General features: G+C 42.4%; 4 protein-coding genes across 6 annotated transcripts in view; 2 read left to right on the forward strand and 2 right to left on the reverse strand.

The window, feature by feature from the left end:
* Positions 1-1,849, reverse strand: part of LOC121539218 (C-1-tetrahydrofolate synthase, cytoplasmic) — a 23,233-nt gene extending 21,384 nt beyond the window's left edge. The window contains exon 1 of one of the 2 annotated variants that reach the window (XM_041847551.2): positions 1,776-1,849. Coding sequence is in view for 1 of the 2 variants with exons in the window: in XM_041847550.2 (XP_041703484.1) it covers positions 584-621 (38 nt within the window). In the remaining variant the exon portion in view is untranslated. Of the gene's footprint in view, positions 1-583; positions 838-1,775 lie in introns of those variants that run through there. The other variant, XM_041847550.2, reaches the window with a different exon arrangement.
* LOC121539220 (uncharacterized protein C14orf28 homolog) lies at positions 1,164-10,818 on the forward strand. The gene is made up of 5 exons (XM_041847552.2): positions 1,164-1,348; positions 4,362-4,886; positions 6,445-6,534; positions 8,524-8,658; positions 9,131-10,818. The coding sequence occupies exons 1-5, from the start codon at positions 1,263-1,265 to the stop codon at positions 9,312-9,314; spliced, it is 1,020 nt and encodes a 339-aa protein (XP_041703486.1). The 5' UTR covers positions 1,164-1,262; the 3' UTR covers positions 9,315-10,818.
* A 573-nt stretch (positions 10,819-11,391) lies between these two features.
* On the reverse strand, positions 11,392-18,818 carry LOC121539217 (kelch-like protein 28). Its single transcript, XM_041847549.2, has 6 exons — positions 18,735-18,818; positions 17,104-17,364; positions 16,356-16,993; positions 15,801-16,244; positions 15,299-15,507; positions 11,392-15,189 (listed from the first exon to the last, which is right to left on the reverse strand). The coding sequence occupies exons 2-6, from the start codon at positions 17,362-17,364 to the stop codon at positions 15,026-15,028; spliced, it is 1,716 nt and encodes a 571-aa protein (XP_041703483.1). The 5' UTR covers positions 18,735-18,818; the 3' UTR covers positions 11,392-15,025.
* Positions 18,819-19,455: 637 nt separating this feature from the next.
* LOC121539216 (TOG array regulator of axonemal microtubules protein 1-like) overlaps positions 19,456-22,426 on the forward strand; it is a 34,530-nt gene continuing 31,559 nt past the window's right edge. For both annotated transcript variants that reach the window (XM_041847547.2, XM_041847548.2), the window contains exon 1: positions 19,456-21,420. In XM_041847547.2, coding sequence (XP_041703481.1) covers positions 20,383-21,420 — 1,038 coding nt within the window. In that variant the 5' untranslated portion in view covers positions 19,456-20,382. The remainder of the gene's footprint in view (positions 21,421-22,426) is intronic.

The following is a 22,426-nucleotide window of genomic DNA, read 5'->3' on the forward strand; positions in this document are numbered from 1 at the left end:
TGGTCATTAGACAATCAGCGTTTCTCAACGTGTTCAAAGCACGTGAACGCATCCAACTGGCATTTACAACTTCAGAACGGATCATTTCCACCTTACCACTTGGTTATGAACGCAGCATTATAGGACTACGTTCCCACTAATAATTACCAGTTGGAGGGGCGTTCACGTGGATATCACCAAAATGGATACTGTTGAATTTAGAACTTCATGAAAAATGGATTTCTCATGTTTTTTAAAAATCTGTTCCAACTTTGTTTGATGTTTGCCATATATCGGGTTGAGATTCTACAGAACATCCCGAGACTAGATTGCCAGACCATGCTTGATGCACGTGGCTGTTACCGATCCAAACACTGACACAATGCCTGCAACACAGATTATAGTTATATTGACTGCAACAGAACGTTAGAGATCTGTGACAAAACCAGCCTGCTTCGAGGAAGCAATGTTCCTAAAGATAACGGTAGTTTATACAAAATCAACATGGTGCTTTATATCTCTGCACTAGAAATGTGTGCTAGCGAGCAAAGTTACAAAACGTCCAACAAATTGCTTAAAAAATGTACAGAAAATTTACACTTACGCCGAAACTTCTTTTCCACTAATGATTTGGGCTGACATCGTTGGGCTAAACCAGCTCGTCCCCTAAACACAGTTAGCTAGTTATCTTCTTCCCTAGGTTTGCGTTTTGATTCTGATTACTTGTAGCGCTAGTGTTGTAACATATACCGTGCCAGAGTAGCTCAAATCAATAATGCTTGTAAAATGTCTCGATATAGCCATAAAAACTTCTGAGAATATAAACACACGTAACTAAACACGTAGCTACTAGTGGGTGGAGTAAACTGTATGGCTATCAAATGCTATCAACCTGTCAGAGAACAGTCTCAGTTGAGGGCAGGAACTATTGACCAATCACGAGTCTTAAAATCATGCAAATCCACTACAACCAATAAGAAGACGTAATATGCTTTACACCCCTGCGCGCCCCCACAAGAGGAAGAGGCATGTCTATGGAAGGAAAATGTCATGGAAAGACAAAATGTCTTAGCCAGCAGGTGGCAGCATTGAATTGCTGAAAGAAAGCGCTGAAGGGCGTAAACCAACCAATGTTTATAGGCGTGGCCACGCGAAGCAATGGGCGTAACTTGACGTTGCTCAGTATGTTTTTAAGCTTGCTGAGTGCCAAGCTTTCTCGAGGGTTATAGAGAAGGATTTGTGGCTGTTGGCCTGAATTAAGACATGAAGAAATACAGAGAACGATGGAGAGCAAATTCTGCATTTTGACCGACACAGAAGACCTCAAAACCCTGATTTCGAGTACCGAAGAGAGTCTGCAAATTGAAAGGTAACGTTACTAACGTTTGCTAGCTAGCTAGTTGCTGCTAAGCGAACTAGCTAATTTGCATGTGATCTAGTTAGCTAGACAAACCAACCAATAAATCCCTTGGAAAACATTAGTAGATAATCCGACTTCAACATTTTGCAATATTGCATCCACACTTAAATGCACCAACACGTGGGTTTTGAAGACTTCACTAGTTACAATGGAGATAGCTAGCTATTAACGTTAGATGGTCTGCTAAGCTAACGTCTACTAGCAGCTGGTGTATACCAGGGGCGTATTCATTACGCTGGTTATGTGGTCATGGCTAGAAGGGATACAGCTTTTGTCAAATTAACGTCAAAAGTAGATTTATTTTGTGTGTATTTTAGCTAACCCTTTCACTAATTTTAAACTAATTCTTAAAACCTGCTGTGTAAATTCTCCAAACCTGCTGCGTAAATTCTGCGTAAATCCTCCTAACCTGCTGCTTAAATGTCAAATCTGAAAAAAAGATGTAACCCATCTAGTCAAACCCCGATTCTGTTGCAAAACGTTACTTAAACGGAAGCGAACGAAACGGGGAGGGACCTACCTGCATTTATCCAATAGAAACTCTCGTTTTAGTTGCGTTTTAAACGGTTTGGGATGATTACACCCCTGTGTGTGTGTGTGTTGCAACTTGAATGTCAAAAGTATCTTGGTTGTATCGAAGCTACATACAAGAGAGCATTAATTATAGCTAGCTGCCATGTTAGTCTTCAATTCGATTTATCAAATGATACTGACTGAACACGTATCATATTTTTTAATATATTCATTATGTAGCAAGCTACCAGGGTTTGCATTGCAAATGTGCATGTCATCGTCAGATCCGACAGTTGGCTTGCTACAAGATAGGATGACCACTGGTATGAGGGATGTATTGCCATGCACACTCATACGTAGCTTAATTATTTAGGCATTTAGTAAATTATGAATACCTTCCTTCACCAATCCCATGCAGGAAAACTCTTATTAATCATAAGGAAGATGAAGGTAAGGATTTGAGGATATAAGCTGATCCTAGAACTGTTCTTAAAGGTTAAGTATGTATAAACCAAATCTCTATTTTTTATGTAAATAGGATGTTATAGAAGGGTCCAGACACCTTTTTGTGATTTCACATGTTTTAACTTAGCGCAAACAGCAAATCACTTCCTCATCCTTTTGTAGTATGGGGGCCCTGAAAAACATGAACAAAGGCTCCAAATACATCCTTTTAGAAACGGCAAAGCTGTCAGTACAGTGATGCAGGTCTTTAGATGTTGTACACGTTAAATTGTGTCATTCCAAACTTTAGCCGCAACGTTATATTCCATTTTGTTGCGACTCGAGCGATACCTCTCCATCCATTTTGCAGGTAACTGCTCAATTAAAATAAACACTTAAATGAGGGATACAAAGTATGTGGACACCCCTTCAAATTTGTGGATTCGGCCTTTTCAGCCACACCCGTTACTGACTGGTGTATAAACCCGAGCACACAACCATGCAATCTCCATAGACAAACATTGGCAGTAGAATGGCCCGTACTGAAGAGCTCAGTGACTTTAAACGTGGCACCGTCATAGGATGCCACCTTTCCAACAAGTCAGTTCATCAAATTTCTGCCCTTCTAGAGCTGCCCCGGTCATCTTTAAGTGCTGTTATTGTGAAGAGGCAACGTCTAGGAGCAACAACGGCTCAGCCGCGAAGTGGTAGGCCACACAAGCTCACAGAACTGGACCGCCGAGTCCTGAAGCTCGTAGCACTCTAGAGCAGTGGGAATGTGTTCTCTGGAGTGATGAATCATGCTTTACCATATGGCAGTCCGACGGATTTATCTGGGTTTGGCAGATGCCAGGAAAACGCTACCTGCCCCAATGCATAGTGCCAACTGTAAAGTTTGGTGGAGGAGGAATAATGGTCTGGGGCTGTTTTTCATGGTTCGGACTAGGCCCCTTAGTTCCAGTGAAGGGAAATATTAACGCTACAGCATACAATGACATTCTAGACGATTCTGTGCTTCCGACTTTGTGGCAACAGTGTGGAAGAACTTGACTGGCCTGCAAAGAGCCCCTACCTCAACCACATCGACCCCATAGGCCTAATCACCAGTGCCCAACCTCACTAATGCTCTCGTGAATGGAAGCAAGTCTCCGCAGCAATGTTCCAACATCTAGTGGATAACCTTCCCAGAAGAGTGGAGGCTGTTATAGCAGCAAAGGGGGGACCAACTCCATATTAATGTCAATGATTTTGGAATGAGATGTTCGATGAGCAGGTGTCCACCTACTTTTGGCCATGTAGTGTATATTGAAAGCATGCGGTGCTTCCACACAGGAAGTTCCAGACACTTGTAGAATCCGTTCCAAGGCGCATTGAAGCTGTTCTGGCAGCTCGTGGTGGCCCAATGCGCTATTAAGATACTATATGTTGGTGTTTCCTTTATTTTGGTAGTTACCTGCAGCAGCAGGCTACACGAAAAATGGAACAGTTACAGACTGCTCGAGTCGTGCAAAAGGGAATATAACATTGCGGATCAAGTTCTGAATGACAACTTCATGTGTACATCTAAAGACCTGCATGACTATACTGACAGCTTTGCTGTCTCTAAAAAGACGTTTTGGGGTGTTTTTGGAGATTTTGTTCATATTCCTTCAGGGCCCCCATACTACACAAGGATGAGGGAGTGATTTGCTGTTTGGGGTAAGTTTCTCTAAAACGTGAAAAGGTGTTTTGGATCCTCTATGACATGCCATTTACATATTTATTTTTGGTTGTAAAAAAGAACTTATCCTTTAAGGGCAACTTCAACCGAGAGCGAATGATAACATATACCTTCAGGTCCCGTGTAGCTCAGTTGGTAGAGCATGACGTTTGCAACGCCAGGGTTGTGGGTTCGATTCCCACGGGGGGCCAGTATAAAAAATATATGCACTCACTAACTGTAAGTCGCTCTGGATAAGAGCGTCTGCTAAATGACTAAAATGTAAATGTAATGTTGTTTCCCTAGGACCAAGACATTGTTTGAGGAGATCCGTGCATCCATCAACAACAATGATGAAGAGGACCGTTCCTTTTGGAGGCCTGTGCTCCCATGGGGGGGCGTCTACACCATCAGGGCAGGGAGGAAGGCCATCTCATGCACCCCTCTGTATGTTAAGATAAGCCTAAAGAACACCTGCACCATCGATGGGTTCCTCATGATTCTTTATGTCATTCTGAGAGACAACCAGAGCTTTCCCCGGGAGGTGGGCGTATTCCTGGGCAGGCAGTTTGTGGAGCATTTCCTCTACCTGATGGACTCCTATGACTACACCACCGTTAAGATGCTGTGGATCTGGGACAGGATGTCCAAGAGGCAGTACCGCTCAGTGATCCACCATGCAGCATTGGAGATCGACCTATTTGGTAACGAACATGAGAACTTCACCAAGAACTTGGAGACAATGATGTCTACCATGCAGGAGAGTCTGTGCACCAACTGGAGCTGTCCTGCTCGTTTCCAGGAGTTCATACAGAAAACCATCAACATCAAGTAAGAGAGGCAAAGGCTATAAGCCAAAGTCTGCACTATATCTCCCAGAGCTGGTTGAGCTTCTGCTCAGAGACCAGTAATCCTTCATTTGTATGAAAACCGATAGTGATTCACTGTAAATAAGGTAACTAAAAAGCTATGAGTTAAAATGGGAGGACCTTCCTTGTCTCTATTGCTTGCTTTGCTAATTCTTCAATTCTTCTGCTTGCTTTGCTGGTCTACACCTCTGTCTTCAAGAGGCTTTTATTTCTCCCCCTTGACACGCTGCTTGACTAAAATAAGGTCCAGCTGTCTAATGGGTCACAGTATGAAATGATGAAGTGTGGTTGGTTTAGAAACAGCTCTGGTCCAGTCTCTGCCAGAGCCTTATAAAGTCATGTTTACCCATGGTGGGCTGCATGTAGACCGTGGATTATACTGTACCTATTACCAAATCCTAACCACTATGTTAAGTCTTTCTTTCAGTTTGGAGATTACGTGGATTAATTAGGTTAGTGTAAATACAGTACATGTATGTAGCCTGATACTGGTGGTGGATAGAGTTTATCACTCAATGTATAAATCTGAAGCATCTGGTTGGCATTTCCACTCCCCACCAAATATGGTGAGGATAGGAAGCCCAGTGGCCAGCAGTGGGAGAGTATAATAATAATAATATGCCATTTAGCAGACGCTTTTATCCAAAGCGACTTACAGTCATGCGTGCATACATTTTTTTGTGTATGGGTGGTCCCGGGGATCGAACCCACTACCTTGGCGTTACAAGCGCGGTGCTCTACCAGCTGAGCTACAGAGGACCATAGACGGGTTGGTTGGTATAGGCGGGTTGGTTTTTTAGTAACAAAACCAACGCGTGCGCAACTATTGGGCAAAACGGACAGGGTTGGTTTAGATTGTTGACAACATGTAAACTATATATTTCGTCTCCAATGTTTATTGAAAACAAATACATTTGCACAATGAGCACTTGTCTCTCAAATACACTGTGACAATTGTTGGTTAGATAGCTAATTTTTGCCCCTCGCCTTTACCCTCAGAACAGCCTCAATTCGTTGAGGCATGGACTCTACAAGGTGTCGAGAGCATCCACAGCCTATGTTGACTCCAATGCTTCCGACAGTTGTGTCAAGTTGGCTGGATGTCCTTTGGGTGGTGGATCATTCTTGATACACATGGGAAACTGTTGGGCTTGAAAAACCTAGCAGCGTTGCAGTTTTTGACATAAACCGGTGCGCCTGGCACCTACTACCATATCCCGTTCAAAGGCACTTACATGTTTTGTCTTGCCATTTCACCCTCTGAATGGCTCACATACACAATCTATGTCTCAAGGCTTAAAAATCATTCTTTAACCCGTCTCATCCCCTTCATCAACACTGATTTTGAAGTGGATTTAACAAGTGACATCAATAAGGGATCATAGCGTTTACCTGAATTCACCTGGTCAGTCTGTCATGGAAAGAGCAGGTGTCCTTAATGTTTTGTACACTCTGTGTATATTTGGTTTAACTACATGGTGTTCAGAGTCAGCCTTCTTACCCTTTTTCTTCCCTCCCAGTCCTCCTCATGAGCTGCCCCCTAGAGATCCCATTCAGTCAGCAGTGGATGAGTTCTTCTGTCCCAAGATCATTCTCTGCAAAGAACTGGGGTGAGAGACATAATGTAAAAAAAAAAAAAAGATATATATTGGCTCCTCTCCGGAGGACAAAAGTAACTTTGTTTTACATTTGAGTTTTGTACAGCTATTCTGTTACATATACATCATTCATACATTTTTACATACATGGTGCTTTTATACACAGTATTACATTACATAAATATTGTTTGATATACACAGTACACATTAAAATATACTCCTACATATACGGTATACATTATAGTGTATTCAGAAAGTATTCAGACCCCTTCACTTTTTCCACATTTTGTTACGTTACAGCCTTATTCTAAAATTGATTAAATTGTTTTTTTTCCCCTCATCAATCTATACACTACCCCATAATGACAAAGCAAAAACAGGTTTTTAGAAATATTTGCTAATTTTTATTTATATATATATATATATATATAAATAAAATGAAATCACATTTACATAAGTATTCAGACTCTTTACTCAGTACTTTGTTGAAGCACCTTTTGCAGAGATTACAGCCTTGTGTCTTCTTGGGTATAACACTACAAGGTTGGCACACCTGTATTTGGAGAGTTTCTCCCATTCTTCTCTGTAGATCCTCTCAAGCTCTGTCAGGTTGGATGGGGAGCGTCGCTGTACAGCTATTTTCAGGTCTCTCCAGAGATGTTCGATCGAGTTCAAGTCCGGGCTCTGGCTGGGCCACTCAAAGACATTCAGAGACCTGGGTCATTGTCCTCTTGGAAGGTTAACCTGGGTCATTGTCCTGTTGGAAGGTTAACTTTTGCCCCAGTCTGAGGTCCTGAGTGCTCTGGGGCAGGTTTTCATTAAGGATATATCTGTACTTTGCTCCTTTCATCTTTGCCTCGATCCTGACTTGTCTCCCAGTCCCTGCCGCTGAAAAACATCCCCACAGCATGATGCTGCCACCACCATGCTTCACCATAGGGATGGTGCCAGGTTTCCTCCAGACGTGACGCTTGGCATTCAGGCCAAAGAGTTCAATATTGGTTTCATCAGACCAGATAATCTTGTTTCTCATGGTCTGAGAGTCCTTTAGGTGCCTTTTGGCAAACTCCAAGCGGGCTGTCATGTGCCTTTTACTGAGGAGTGGCTTCCATCTGGCCACTCTACCATAATGGCCTGATTGGGTGAGTGCTGCAGAGATGGTTGTCCCTCTGGAAGGTTCTCCCATCTCCACAGAGGAACTGTGGAGCTCTGTCAGAGTGACCATCGGGTTCTTGGTCACCTCCCTGACCAAGGCCCTTCTCCCCTGCTTGCTCAGTTTGGCAGGGCAGTAGGAAGAGTCTTGGTGGTTCCAAACTACTTCCATTTAAGAATGATGGAGGCCACTGTGTTCTTGGGGACCTTCAATGCTGCAGACATTTTTTGGGACCCTTCCCCAGATCTGTGCCTCGACACAATCCTGTCTCGGAGCTCTACGGACAATTCCTTCGACCTCATGGCTTGGTTTTTGCTCTGGCATGCACTGTCAACTGTGGAACCTTATATAGACAGGTGTGTGCCTTTGCAAATAATGTCCAATCAATTGAATTTACCACAGGTGGACTCCAATCAAGTTGTAGAATCATCAAGGATGATCAATGGAAACAGGATGAAACCTGAGCTCAATTTCGAGTCTCATAGCAAAGGGTCTGAATACGTATGTAAATAAGGTATTTCTGTTTTAGTAGGTTTTTCTTGCAAACATTTCTAAAAACCTGTTCTTGCTTTGTCATTATGGGGTATTGTTTCAATTGATGAGGGGGAAAAATAATTTAATCCATTTTAGAATAAGGCTGTAACGTAACAAAATGTGGAGAAAGGGTCTGAATACTTTCCGACTGCACTGGTGTTACAGATCATGAGCTTTTAATCCAAGAGTATTATTATATTGTTAATTGATTGACAGTGGCTGTCCAAATCTCCCCAGAGACTTAATGTTGAATCACCATATTTTCTTATCTGTTCTTTCTATGATGCTGACTGATTTTGCTTTCTGTTCTTCAGGTGTAATGGGTTGAGGGAGTTCTCTCAGAGGGTCTTCTGCCATGGACCACCTCCTTTTGTCATTCTCAACATGCAGCTTTGGAAGTCTGAGGAGCTGTCCTATGTTCCCTACCATCTGGCCCTGTCCCAACACAGGTAAAGAAATCATCCAGGCTCTGTCGTAGCTGGCCGCGACCGGGAGACCCATGGGGCGGCGCGCACAATTGGCCCAGCGTCGTCCAGGGTAGGGGAGGGATTTGGCCGGCAGGGGATGTAGCTCAGTTGGTAGAGCATGGCGTTTGCAACGCCAGGGTTGTGGGTTCGATAAAATAATGTATGCACTAACTGTAAGTCGCTCTGGATAAGAGCGTCTGCTAAATGACTTAAATGTAAATGTAAATGTAGAGCAGGAGGACTCATATCCCAGCCTCATTGTCTTAGTTGCTGTTTATTTTTCTCCCTGGATGTTAAATGTAATTGATTGGCGATATGTTTTTATTTTGTTTAAACAGTAACCTACTTGCCTGTACTTTGCGATTTGCACTGATTTCTTTAAGCTTTTTCTGGTAACTGAGAATGGTCTTTAACATGCAGAAACATCAAATTGTAACTCCCTGCTTTTCCATAGGTACTCACTGGAGGGCGCCACACTCTTCAACAAGGAAGAGCATCACTACTCCGCAGCCTTCCAGATAGACGGCTACTGGATGCACTATGACGGGCTGAGGAGCGACAACCTGATCCTGTTAAACAAGCCCCCTGAACTCCTGCTGCTCTCTTCCCTTGTCTACATCCGCGCCTCAGACAAATGAGATGCACTAATGTAACCAAGCAGGGATGGGGTCAGTTCTATTTTTCATTCCATAATTTCAGGACGAATAGAAATTCTCCTGAATTTACTTGAATTGAAAAGGAATTGACCCCAATTGTGTCACCATGGTTCAGAAGGGACACAGAATGAAGGAGGTAGACACTAGACAGCACTAATAGGAAGGCATCTTTTGAAAATTGCACATCTACACTAACACCTTCCTGTTTATTGCCCTTCATTCACAGAAAAGAGAATCCAAGTTACCTTACATTTGGCTCATGATGTTTGTCTTCCATCCCTCAGTGAGCTCTTACCAGATACTTTTATCACCTAATCATATTTTATGAATCTTTTATCTAGTTTGAAAATGCTTATACCACATTTCCAAACTTTTTATGACTTTTTGTTTTGTTTTATACTTTGAGATGACTTTTTGGAATGATGTGCTCCATTTTGCCTGACTGTTGCCTCAAACGCTCACTGTGCAAAATGATAAGTGCATCTTCTCTTTGGGCATGCTTGGAATCCAAGAATATATGCATGGACTATAATAGTTCTGGGCAGGTATGCATATTATTGAAGAATCAACTCAACCTTAAATAGCTTTACTGCAACAAAAAAAAAAAAGCTGAGGTAAAGTTTGCATTTTGTTGTCTTGGGTGGGATGGCTGCACTTTCAGAGAAGCAAATTTGGCTAATTAAACTTTGACGTAGAATTGTCAACAGGGTATAGGCTAGACTAGTGAAGCATCAGAGAGATTCTACAGGACTCATCTACTACAATCCATTTGTGCATATTTGCCCTGACCTCAGATCAAACTGGTGCTTTTTTGTACTATTTTCCATTGTCGTTTAAAAACAGAGTATTGCTTTGCATTTTGTGGAAATTCAATCATTATCCTTGATTTACTTGCTTGTTTTAAGATGTCCATTGGGCTTCAACTTGGTGGATGTGAAAGTCACACTGCATTAACTTGTGTTTAAAATGAATACATGCTCAAATAATTATTGTATAAATTGTCATATAAAATGTATCATTGGACAAAATATCAGTTCTGTCTTAAATGTAAGTAATTACTTGTACTTACAAGTACCCCCGCACAGTGACAGAAGTGCTTCTTGAGTGCTTGACTTTCATAGTAGCATATAATACCCTGCATTCAATTTATTCTGCACAATTCAATAACAAGGTACATTACATCCAATCTAAACAAGATGTCAAACCTTTAGTAAATATTAGTATACAAATGTGATTTTTTTAATGCATTTGATCATTTGGAAATAACATTACTGCTCATCACAGGCTTCATATGCAAAATGTAATGTTAAGCATAGAACCTCTGCCAATTTATCAGTGTACAATTTAATCTGTTGGAACTACATAACGAAACTGTCTTCGAGCAACAATCCTTGTGTTCATGTATTGAATGGTGTTTTAGTTAATTTTTTCTATGCAGTCATTGAAGTCTTTTTAAAAAAGCAATACAAATATTTTTTATATTCTAGCGTTTGTATGTTGGTTTGTTGTACATAGAACTAAGAAACTAGAGACAAGAACAAAGCGTACCTTTTAAGGCAGGCATTTATTAATTTTAACAGGGTACGACCGCACCACATAAATAAACTGGCTAAAATGTTCAAAGCATGATAAAATGTGGGGAAAATACTGCTTCTACAGCAAGGTTCTTGTAGTTCCAGTAATAATCCACAGGATATACAATTCAAGATTATCACCTTCAGTCACACTCATGGGAAATGTAAAAGAAGCAATGGTCATTTGGCTAACATTGACATCGGTTTCAATATATTTTTTTCTAGACACGAGACAGTAGTGACCTTAATCTTTTCCATGTTTGATGTTAGTACTCCCTCTGCATTCTTTAGTAAAACAAGCACTTTGGTGAGCGTGGTGGCCGAACAAGACATGGTTAGGCCATAATAAATAAGTAAATGAATTTACATTTTTGTCATTTAGCAGACGCTCTTATCCAGAGTGACTTACAGGAGCAATTAGGGTTAAGTGCCTTGCTCAAGGGCACATCGACAGATTTTTTCACCTAGTCGGCTCGGGGATTAGAACCAGCGACCTTTCGGTTACTGGCACAACGCTCTTAACCACTAAGCTACCACTAAGCTCTTAACCACTAAGCTAACTTCACACATTTATACATCCTTTCATTTTGCAGTTTCACGTTTTCAGAATCCACCTATGACCAAGAGTTTTCCCTCCAACGCAGTAAATAAGTCAGTATAAATACATCCCTAAAATTAATGTGGTCTTCAATATCCCCACAAGGATAACATCTCTCTATACATGCTAGTAACACAAATGCTTGACAATGGATGGCATCTGCAGACAATCACGCCTGCGTGACTTTCACTGTTCTGATGTTCAGCCTCATCGTCCCAGCCTGTTGTGGACAGACAAATACCTAATTTACCTAACATCAAGAGTTAAAAGTACACAACACAAAAGGAAAGAATTGCAACAATCTAAATGGAAGAAATATTCAATGAAAATGGCAAATGTAAAAAAAAAATAAAAAAAAATTCATTTTTAACTATATGAAATGGCCGTTTATTCATCCAGGAAATACACTGTTTGTCTTAAGTTATCTTAGGATCTCCCAAGGATGTAAAATTTCACCAATTGCTTTTTTGCTATGTTGGATTTGCATTCACATTATTCAAAACAAATAAAATCTGAAGAAATTACAGAATCAATTCAAAGTTATGTAGATAAAGTCTGCATTCGAATAGGAGCTGTACAGTCATGCAGGTTAAAATGGCTCACCATTTACTTCCATCCCATGACAACTAAACAATAGCGTCTTTAAAAAAACATGAAGAAATCACAGATAGCTGGAGATGTTTCCAGTGTGAAATGGTAAAGCCCACTATTCCAGGATGAAAAAACACAGCAGCAGACGTTCTAACCATGACACAACTTGTTTTTGAAATAAAATCACCTTTAAATCCAATTTAACTACCCCTAAGACTCAACCAAAAATAAATTATTTTGAAAGAGTCGTCAAGTGAAGAACTCACATGCTTGTTTGGACAAGCTCGTACTCAGCCTCTTATTGCTAGAGCAAGACTAAACAGTCTTAAGATGTTTGTTTAGGGGGACTGCACTTGATCTTATCATTGCTTAAATCCAAGGTAAAGTTTGAGGGTAAGAGCTAAAGTATACTGTCATTTGTAACCACAACTGTGTGTTAAATGGAAGAACACACAAAACTGCAGTACTGTAACTGCAAGGCTGCTCTCTGGTGAGACAGACAATATAAAAATGGCTTAGAGCAAGACCCATACACCGTCAGTCTTGTGCCAATCTTACATTACTTGTGAAAAATGCTAAACAATAACTGGTATTTTTACTGGAGTACACAATGCAATTGATTCTGTCTGCAAACGTTTCCTAGTACATGTGAACTGACAGGCACAACATGGGAATGTCCCCAAAGACAAGAGCACACAATGCGAAGTGGGATGAGGAAAGCAAAAGGTTTGGATGATGGTGGTCTTTCATCAGACAGTATAAACAACATGTGAACAGACATGCCACTTGTGATAACATCACAGCAATATGAGACGCCTTGGCTTTTAAGGAAGCAAAATTCAAAGCAAAAATGGTATCCACCGAAAACAATATTGCATTGTCTAAATGCCATTACCCTAAATCGAGGCCTATGTACAAATTGAAATTACACTATGTATCAAATAGTTTGGTAAGTGCAATGCTGAGCTCTGTTTAAGTTTTCCACATGTGCAAACAACTATAATGTACAATACAAGGAAACTACTCTTTCATCTTTCATTCTGGACCAACAACAGGGACTATTGAGGTTTACACATCACATTAGCGCTCTCCATTGCCTCATGTTACCTGCCCTTTAGTGACCCAGAGCTACAACACCCAGACTCAGCTGCAGCCTTCTAACCCATTGGGGCACTTTGAGCTCTGTCTCCATGCCCTTGTCTCTCAGAGGGCCGAAGAGTTTGTGACAGTGACAATTTCCCTTGACAGAGACAACACCGCATCCACCCCTCCATATGACAGAAGGGCGGTATGTCACACGTACCATGCATTAGCAGTGAAAATAACCCTTTTGATTCTGGCACACAGGGGAAAGCTATTTGTAGCTGTCTGGAGGTGGGAAAGTTACACCAGACTTATGAAAGCAGGTTATTTTTTTGGCATGTCTCATGAGGCTGTGTATATGCACTCTTCCCTGAGCTCGTCAGGAAAGCCTTGGTCACATGCAGCTCCTCACACATGCTTCAACAGAGGTGGCAAGCAAGCGGAGAGGGTGTAGGGATCATTCACATGCTATACAAGAGGCTTGTTCTTAACCCATTAGAGCACAACAATCTCACAGACTTTCTTTGTGAGGAAACTGGCAGTGATAGTGGGCGGCCATATAGCCAGATCCACTACTTTTTAATGCAGGGACAATGTTTCAGGCAAACCATAGCTAAACAGATGGCATCCCTGTGGCTGTAGAGTGAAAGCATCAGATAGACTGTGCCTAAAGAGTCCAATTTAACATGGGGCTCAAAGTAAAGACACTGTTTTATTGCATGGGGGCTTGTCAAGTTTGGGCATTTTGATGCACATATTGTAAGTATACAACCAACATCTACAACAATAACAGAGGAACAAATAAAATAAACCTCATACCATGAGGCAAAAAAAAAAGCAGAATCCTGACTATAGCACCAGTTAGCAGTTTACAAACCCAGCAGTGAAAAGAGAGACGGTCACTTTTGAATGCTTATGAAGAGGGATGAAGTGTGACCCTACCACAGGAAGATGTAATAGAAGCTGTAACATAGGGATCTCTGAATTGCTCCAAGGATGAAACAGACAGGTGGCAGGTACTCTCAGGAGAATTCATTGGGGTTTGCTTATCCTTCCTAACCTCTCCTTCAACCCTTGATTCAGCCTTATTCACACACACAACTATTAACCCAATGCAGAAAACATTTACAGGCAATGCACTAGAGGATATATTCATATCTATATATTTATTTTAATTTAAACTATTTACAGAGAGAAAAGGCAGCCCTTTTTAAGTGAATATATAAAGATTCCAATTTCTCTTTGTGAAGCACTGATTTAGATGCAGACGTTTCAAACTCTGTGTGTGAGCCAATCACCTTGCCTGAGCTTTAGTCCTGCACAAAGAGACACAAAATAACAATCATTTAATCTGACATGCATCTACTCACAAACATACAGACACTGCGCCACACGCACACACAAACTTTAAGGATCCAGAAAATTGGAACATGTTCTTCTCATAGCAGGGAAAAGAAAAGTCTGGAGTGTGAAACAGAAATAATGGCTTAAACATAAAAAAGTATACGACAAAAAAATTAAGTTAGTTTTCTCCCACAGTCCTCTGTAAAATGGCAGAGTCCTCGTTGTGGTCCAGCAGCAGTAGTGGTCATCTTCTTGACAAGATCCATGGTGGTCTGCCCCGCTCCTCTCCTCCACCCAGACCCGACCCTTCTCACTCTGGCCATCTCTGTGGTCCCCTGTCGCCAGCCGGGCACATTCATCCAGCAGCAAGCTCGCTTGCCGGGATCCACGGCAGTGTCGCGCCCTCCTCAGCCCGCTGGCGATGAATGGGGGAAACGACAAAAAAAAGAAAAGCCTTTCGTCCAACTCTTCTCTTAAGGAGTCCTACCCAGGGGTGCCTTTGGTCAAAGAGCAGTCAGGCCAAAGTTACAGCGGCAGTACATCATGCCGCTAGAGTCCAGCCAGCTGTCTGTGATGGGGTTGTACCGCTGGACAGTGTTCAGGTAGGATGACCCCGAGTGACCCCCCACCACATAGAGGTAGTTGTCCACGATCGCTGAGCCAACCCCTGGAAAAACATCGATATTATAAAATGGTTATTTCTGGCCATGCAATCTGAATGGTCAACTTCCCTGCATCAAAATAACAAACCTTGTTTGAGTAATTTCCCAACTCACCTGTGCGTGGTTCATTCATGGGCCGACAGGCTGTCCAGTGGTTCTGGTGTGGGTCATACCTCTCAATGCTGGACAGGTGTGATACCCCGTTGTGTCCCCCAACCACAAATATGAACCCTAGCATGACCCCAACACCAAAGTTGATCCGTTTGTCTGCCATGGGAGCTACCATTTCCCAGGCATCCTTGCTGGGGTCATACCGCTCCACACTGCACAGTAAAAAGAGTTGAAGAAATTAAAAATATATTTTTTTCTCTCTCTCATGATTGAAAGGGGGACAGAAACCCTTTCCATGGATGAATCAAAGCCCTTAAAAGGTATTGTGGGGTCTACCATAAATAACCTTTCTGATGTGAGAATTGTCATGTGCAGGAACAAATGGAAGTTGACGGCAGCTTTTCAAGTAGGCCTAGTATTTCAAAACAATATAGGAACCACATGAGCAAAACTGCCTGTTAAAAATCTAATAATTCCACCGCAGATTGACTACATTAAAACATACCTGTTCATATGGGCTGGCCCATAGCCCCCGATGGCATAAACCATGCCATCCAGCACAGCGGTGGCAAAGCAGCTGCGTGACTTGGTCATGGGTGCCACAGGCTGCCACTCCTTCACCTTGGGGACATATTTTTCCACAGACTGTAGGTAATACTGGCCATCGTAGCCCCCTAGGGCATAGAGCTCCCCAGCCAAGACCACCACCCCCAGGGTGCTGCGACACTCTGCCATGCGCTCCACTGTGGACCAGGTGTTGCTGTCAGGGTCCCATCTCTCCACTGTGCTCTCATGTCTCCGGTAGCTAATGCCCTGTCGCATGTGTGTGGCGATGCCACCCACCACATACACCTTCTGGTCCAACACTGCCACTCCAAACTCATAGCGGGGCACACTAAGAGGGGCAAGCCCAATCCATGAGTCCGTCTGAGGGAAGTACATCTCCATGCTACAAGAGAAAGAAATTAGAACATTTGTTACATTTCTTAAATGTATTTCCAATTCACATGAAACATGTGCAAAAAAAAATTTTCAACTACTGTTTGGGGTTCAGTATTACCTCTCGAGGGTGGCAAAGAGTCCAGCCTTGCCTCCCACAGCAAGTAGCACCTTGGGAGCACAGCGTGACCGTGTAGACAACACCGTCTGGTAAGAGAGCCGGTGCTCAGGCATGAAATGGTATTTGAGGGCCTCGTTGAGCAGGTGCTTGCAGGCGTGGTCATCCCGGATAAGGTGGTTGGCCTCGTAGAGGCGGGTGAGGAACTTAACGCTGAGGAGAGGCAGGCGGACGCAGTGCAGTAGCTGAGCCAGGTACTGCTGCCGCTCAGTCACATCGTACTTGATCCACGACTCCAGGGCGTAGAACACAGTCTCCTCTGTTACCACCTTCAGACAGTCGTTTGACACTATTTCATCCAGCTCTGCACGTGTCAGCTCAAAAAACTCCTCTGTCTGGCACACCTCTTCAAAATTCTGGCAGATGAATTTAGTGGCAGCCAGGCAGAGATCATGGCAGCCATAGGTCTCAGCGAAGCGGGAGATGCCTATACAGTTCCCAGCATCTAGCTGGCTCTCTAGGAAAGAGCAACACTCCTTCAGCACCAGCTTGACCTGGAGCAGGTTAGCAGCTGGCAGTAGGGACTCCACAGTTTCCTGTGAGATGAATACTGTGCCAGTGTAGGCATACTCAACAATGGCCTACAGGAGGGAAAAATAAAAGAATCATGATATGAAAAAGCCGGAAAAGGTGTGCCTTTTAGTAAACACAGTGAAATCTTCAAAATGCTGACAGTTTCATTGACCCTTACTTGTAGCGCAGCCTCGTCAACGCACTGGAACTCCACCTCGGAGGTCTCCTTCTCTGACAGATTTCCCGTGAACATGGCCTTGAAGTAGGGGCTGATGCTCGCCAGCACCACTTTGTGGGCATGGATCTTAGCATCACCCACTCGCAGCACAATGTCGCACAGCTCATGGTCCTGCCGCAACAGCTGGAGGCCTTGCAGCAGCTGCTCAGAGTGGGGCCGCGTCAGACTGGCAAGCATATAGGACTGGGCCTGCTGGTCCATCTTAGGGGGGAAAATGCACATCATTAATATGCTGTCAAATATAAGGGACAAGTACCGTTCAAATTGACATTGTTGCAGCACAATCTCCATGTAAAGATGCAGGACATCCTTTTAAGAGCATCCATTTCAAGAAACAAAAATACAGAACTATGGACAAGTTGAAGGACACTCAAGACCACATTTTCCTCTCCAGGTCAAATCTAAGGGAAAGATTTAGAAGCAACTTGCAAGGAAATAATCTGGCAAGGTGACCCACCTAAGTCATGCCAATACGTCAACTAAATCAAGTACAACATACAATATACACAGTGGCAGTGCACTGCACACCAGATATTATCAGAATGTGTGATGACATGTGTAAACCTGAAAATCACCAAGTTTGATAATATCAGGTAGGCCAATTAGATCTGATGAATAGCGAATGGCATCGCAAAACTGTCCTGATGAAAGATGACAATGCAACCGATTTTTTTTCTTACGGTGAAATTCAGTTTAAACTGATAATAATCCTCACATTTAAAAATACGTGTTATTTCACGCTAGTTAGGCTAATCTAGTTAGCTAATAACCCCGGTTACTAAATAATAGTTACATGTAACATGTAGCTAGCTATGCAATTAGTATCTAGCATCTTTGCAGCACAGACAAGGCTTGAGTGACGCCTCAAAACCGCAAGGCTCAGCTAACTGTCAAATGTTGTTAGCAAGCTAGTCTACCATTGCTTAGCTAGCTACCGTAGCTATAACTCAGCTGAGCGAGCAAACATGCTAACATTGCTAGTAGCCAGCTAGTTACCTAGCACAACATCAGAATCTATTTGCCAAATCTCGGTGCTCAAATTCATTCAAAACTCGTCAACGGCCTGTAATGAATACAAACGTAATAAACAAACACAACATTTCTCAAACTACGAGTAACATTCGCTTACTAGTTTAGCCAGCTATCTAGACATCTAATATGGCTAGTAACGTTAGTTAGCTAGCTAACTGCCTTCGCGTCGTCGGTCCACTTTCTTAGCATCATCAGCCTTGCAAGCCACAAAAGTACTGTTCAGATTTTTCAGATTCGCTGATGAATATTGTATTTATTTTACAACATAGTAATAATGGCGTAGCCTGCAATAACCAGGCTATCGGATGTACGAGGAGTTTGCGGCCTCGTGTGAGAAATTACAATTACAAGGGCATGTTATGTCCAATGCAATGCATTGGCACTGCAGAGCACCCCAGTGCAATTTTGCTGCTAAAAATAAACACAGTACTAAGCAAGCTATACATTGATCTCCAGCTAGTTGAGTGGTAATCAATTGTGAAGTTTGATAGCTATTAGATGTGTTCAAACATTTACAAGAATGTGCAAGTGAGACAAACCTGTGTTGCGCGTCAGATGTGCCGACAATATCTATTTTTATTGCAGTAGCGGCAGGAACCCCAGCGTCAGTCAGGAAAACAAACGCCAAACACTTTATGGTGCGTAACTTCCGGGAGCACGCGGGCTACTTCAAAGGGAATGGCTATTTTGCACACGTTTAACATTTATCGTCTTTTTTTTGTGCACAACCATAATACAACATACAAGTTAGGGGTGAGATAGAAGGGAAAGAAGGCAATACCCAACAACGTGTGAATAAAAAAAAGTATCAATACAAAAAATCATATCAATGACATTACGTGTTTGATGTATATAATTGACACATTTTATGACAATTACAAGAATTTGCACATACAGGGAGGCGACATCGTCATCAGCTTCTCAAGAAGTTGCGCTCTTCCTCTAGTGCCCAGCATATCAATCTATGAATCTGTTTTATAATAATTTAATACAACCAGAAAACGTTATAGTCCTTAGAAGGGCTCTGATAACACGATTAGTAATTTAAAGATACATTTACAACTTTATATACATTTAGTGATTAATTCACTCGGTTATTTGTTCATGTGGTGTGGGTGGAATATATATATATATATATATATATATATATATATATATATATATTATATTCCATCTGATTCTCAATCTACAACTCGCGTCACCATGGAAGCGGTCCGTTTGTGTCATGTTGTATTCGCCATTTTGATGCTTCTTGGCGTGGGCTACGGCGATGAATGTATCTGCTACAGTGCAGATAGCTAGATTAGCTACAAACATTCGACATAGAATCTCATACTGTTAAGAAGGGATTTCTATGAGTATTATTAATCGGATATTTAACCGAGGAGGTCATTGAGATTTGGAAAACGTTTTCGTACCCCGGACGTCAAATTTGAACGACTAATCGGAATGCGAGGTCCGAATTTGTGTCTGTTTTCTAACTTCGCCAGTTAACGTTAAGTAGTTAGCCAAGCTAGCCAACACCAGGTTGCTACTCAGCCGCAAGCCTTGAAGCCGTAGCTAAAAGCTAGCTATGATATTGGATTCTATGGAAAACATCAATCAGAAGAGGCACTGGCAGCGACTTCGCCCTGACACGCCATTTCTGAATATTGAATGACGTTAGAGGCTATGGAAACATCTAGCGGGCTACCTAGTTACCTATGCAGTTAGCTGAAATACAACAGGCGCTTTCAAATATAACATTCCACGGTGACTTTTTTCGTCATGGCTGTGTAGGGAAAGCACAGCAAGCTACAAGTGGTTTTATTTTCACTCAACGTTGCTTTCACTGTTCACGTTCCAGTTGTCTCGTAGACCAACACAAATAACAGTTATTCATAAGAAGCTGCAAATGTCAAGTATTTTAATGTAATGCATTGACTATGCTTTGAAATGTCTTTCACAATACCAGCTGCCTACAGGTGTAAAACTGATTGTTGAACTGACCATTACCATATAAAGACATATCTGAGTGCAATTGTACTGGACGACAACCACAGTATTGCCACAGTGAAATACAGTGTCGGAGATGATAAATCTAACCACCAAGATGACGAGTCAAAGTAAAGGGCAATATTGCTGTCCTCACATAAATGTGAATGCTTCATTAGATTTTCCCCTTTGACCACATCCAAAGGACCATCAATGATGATTTTTGGATTGATACCGCAGGAGTTACACGAACAGCTCCTAGACCTCAAAAACTACCAAAATCGAACAAATGGTGTGGAACAGCTGAAAAACATCCTCTTTGGATTGGACTTGAAGCCAGTCCCCTCAGACAGTATTGTGGAGTTTATACATTTTCTCCGCAGACTTCTAGATGACAGCAACTTCAAAGTCTTGTACGGCACTTTACAGGTGATAAACCTACTCATCCAGAAATTGGATTATAATGTAGACAAATATTTCAAACAATTAGCGTGTGTGGCTCTGAAAACCCTTGGGGACACCCGCGCTGTCACCAGGAATGAGTATATGAATGTGTTCAGGCAGTTGACTAGAATTGTAGGGCCACAGAAAGTGTTGGACCTTGTCATTGGACATCTGAGACACAAGAACTCCCGGGTCAGAGAGGATGTCATCAACATCATCACAGCAACTATGCTCACCCACCCCAGGAAGGACTTCAACATCCCCAGCCTCTGCTTTGAAGTTGCACCATACCTGGCAGACAGCAAGAAGAAGGTCCGCCATGCAGCTCTAGAACTATTTGCAGTTTTTGACCATTGCCTTGACACAGGGAAAAAGCAGCCCCTAATGAAAGCTGTAGACAGAGTTGAGCTCAATGGGGATGTGGAGGGTCTTATGACAGCTGTGCAAGCAAGAAGAGCCAGGCACATACTTCCCAGACTGTCCTCAGATGGGATGGTGGAGTACGCCCTTGTAATCCCTAAACCAGGACAGCGACGCTCACCACAGTTTGGGTCAGGAGCTGACCTGGAGTGGGTGCTAAATGGTGGGCGGATCAGCAGTGCCAGGAGCATCAGGACAGAACCAGACTCTGACAGGCTGTATCATGGTTATGGAAGCTTGGGCTCCCTCGTTGATGACCTTCCACTGCAGAGGAGAATTGTCAGTGCAGGCAAAGGGAAGAACAAGCTGCCCTGGGAGAGGTCAAGCCTCCCTTCCACAGTGAACACCCAGCCATGCAGTGCCCCTAAGGGGAAATCCTCTGATCAGGTTGGTCATCGATGATGGCAAGGTTACATCAAGCAAAAGTCTGCTGACGACACTGGTCTATCATTTAGCTATTTTGATTTAGCAAAGTGTCATTAGAGAAAGAAATATCAAGACATCCTCTCTTGGCTATATAGGTATAAGAATCTTATTTCCATAGAAGCACCATAATTCCATGGAATAAGGTGCAAATAGAATGTTTGCAACCACCCAAAGTCAAAATCTAGCAAATATTAGTTTGCAAGAACCTAATGAACACGACCCCAAGCATGTCTACACTGAAACAATAACACGCAGTATACTAGATACTGACGAAAGCTTGTGTTAGGACTACAGTGGGGGGAAAAAGTATTTAGTCAGCCACCAATTGTGCAAGTTCTCCCACTTAAAAAGATGAGAGAGGCCTGTAATTTTCATCATAGGTACACGTCAACTATGACAGACAAAATGAGAATTTTTTTTCCAGAAAATCACATTGTAGGATTTTTTATGAATTTATTAGCAAATTATGGTGGAAAATAAGTATTTGGTCACCTACAAACAAGCAAGATTTCTGGCTCTCACAGACCTGTAACTTCTTCTTTAAGAGGCTCCTCTGTCCTCCACTCGGTTACCTGTATTAATGGCACCTGTTTGAACTTGTTATCAGTATAAAAGACACCTGTCCACAACCTCAAACAGTCACACTCCAAACTCCACTATGGCCAAGACCAAAGAGCTGTCAAAGGACACCAGAAACAAAATTGTAGACCTGCACCAGGCTGGGAAGACTGAATCTGCAATAGGTAAGCAGCTTGGTTTGAAGAAATCAACTGTGGGAGCAATTATTAGGAAATGGAAGACATACAAGACCACTGATAATCTCCCTCGATCTGGGGCTCCATGCAAGATCTCACCCCGTGGGGTCAAAATGATCACAAGAACGGTGAGCAAAAATACCAGAACCACACGGGACCAAAGTAACAAAGCCTACCATCAGTAACACACTACGCCGCCAGGGACTCAAATC

This window comes from Coregonus clupeaformis, chromosome 25 (genome assembly GCF_020615455.1).
Source record: "Coregonus clupeaformis isolate EN_2021a chromosome 25, ASM2061545v1, whole genome shotgun sequence".
Lineage (NCBI taxonomy): Eukaryota > Metazoa > Chordata > Actinopteri > Salmoniformes > Salmonidae > Coregonus > Coregonus clupeaformis.

Excerpts from the sequence above, each read along its gene's own strand:
- LOC121539217 (XM_041847549.2), bottom strand. The coding sequence starts at position 17,364 with ATGGACCAGCAGGCCCAGTCCTATATGCTTGCCAGTCTGACGCGGCCC. Across the intron at positions 16,245-16,355 it reads CTCTTTGCCACCCTCGAGAG|CATGGAGATGTACTTCCCTC; the intron begins GTAATACTGAAC and ends TTTCTCTTGTAG. Across the intron at positions 15,190-15,298 it reads CATGAATGAACCACGCACAG|GGGTTGGCTCAGCGATCGTG; the intron begins GTGAGTTGGGAA and ends ATGTTTTTCCAG.
- LOC121539220 (XM_041847552.2), top strand. The coding sequence starts at position 1,263 with ATGGAGAGCAAATTCTGCATTTTGACCGACACAGAAGACCTCAAAACC. Across the intron at positions 4,887-6,444 it reads CAGAAAACCATCAACATCAA|TCCTCCTCATGAGCTGCCCC; the intron begins GTAAGAGAGGCA and ends CTTCCCTCCCAG. Across the intron at positions 6,535-8,523 it reads ATTCTCTGCAAAGAACTGGG|GTGTAATGGGTTGAGGGAGT; the intron begins GTGAGAGACATA and ends TCTGTTCTTCAG.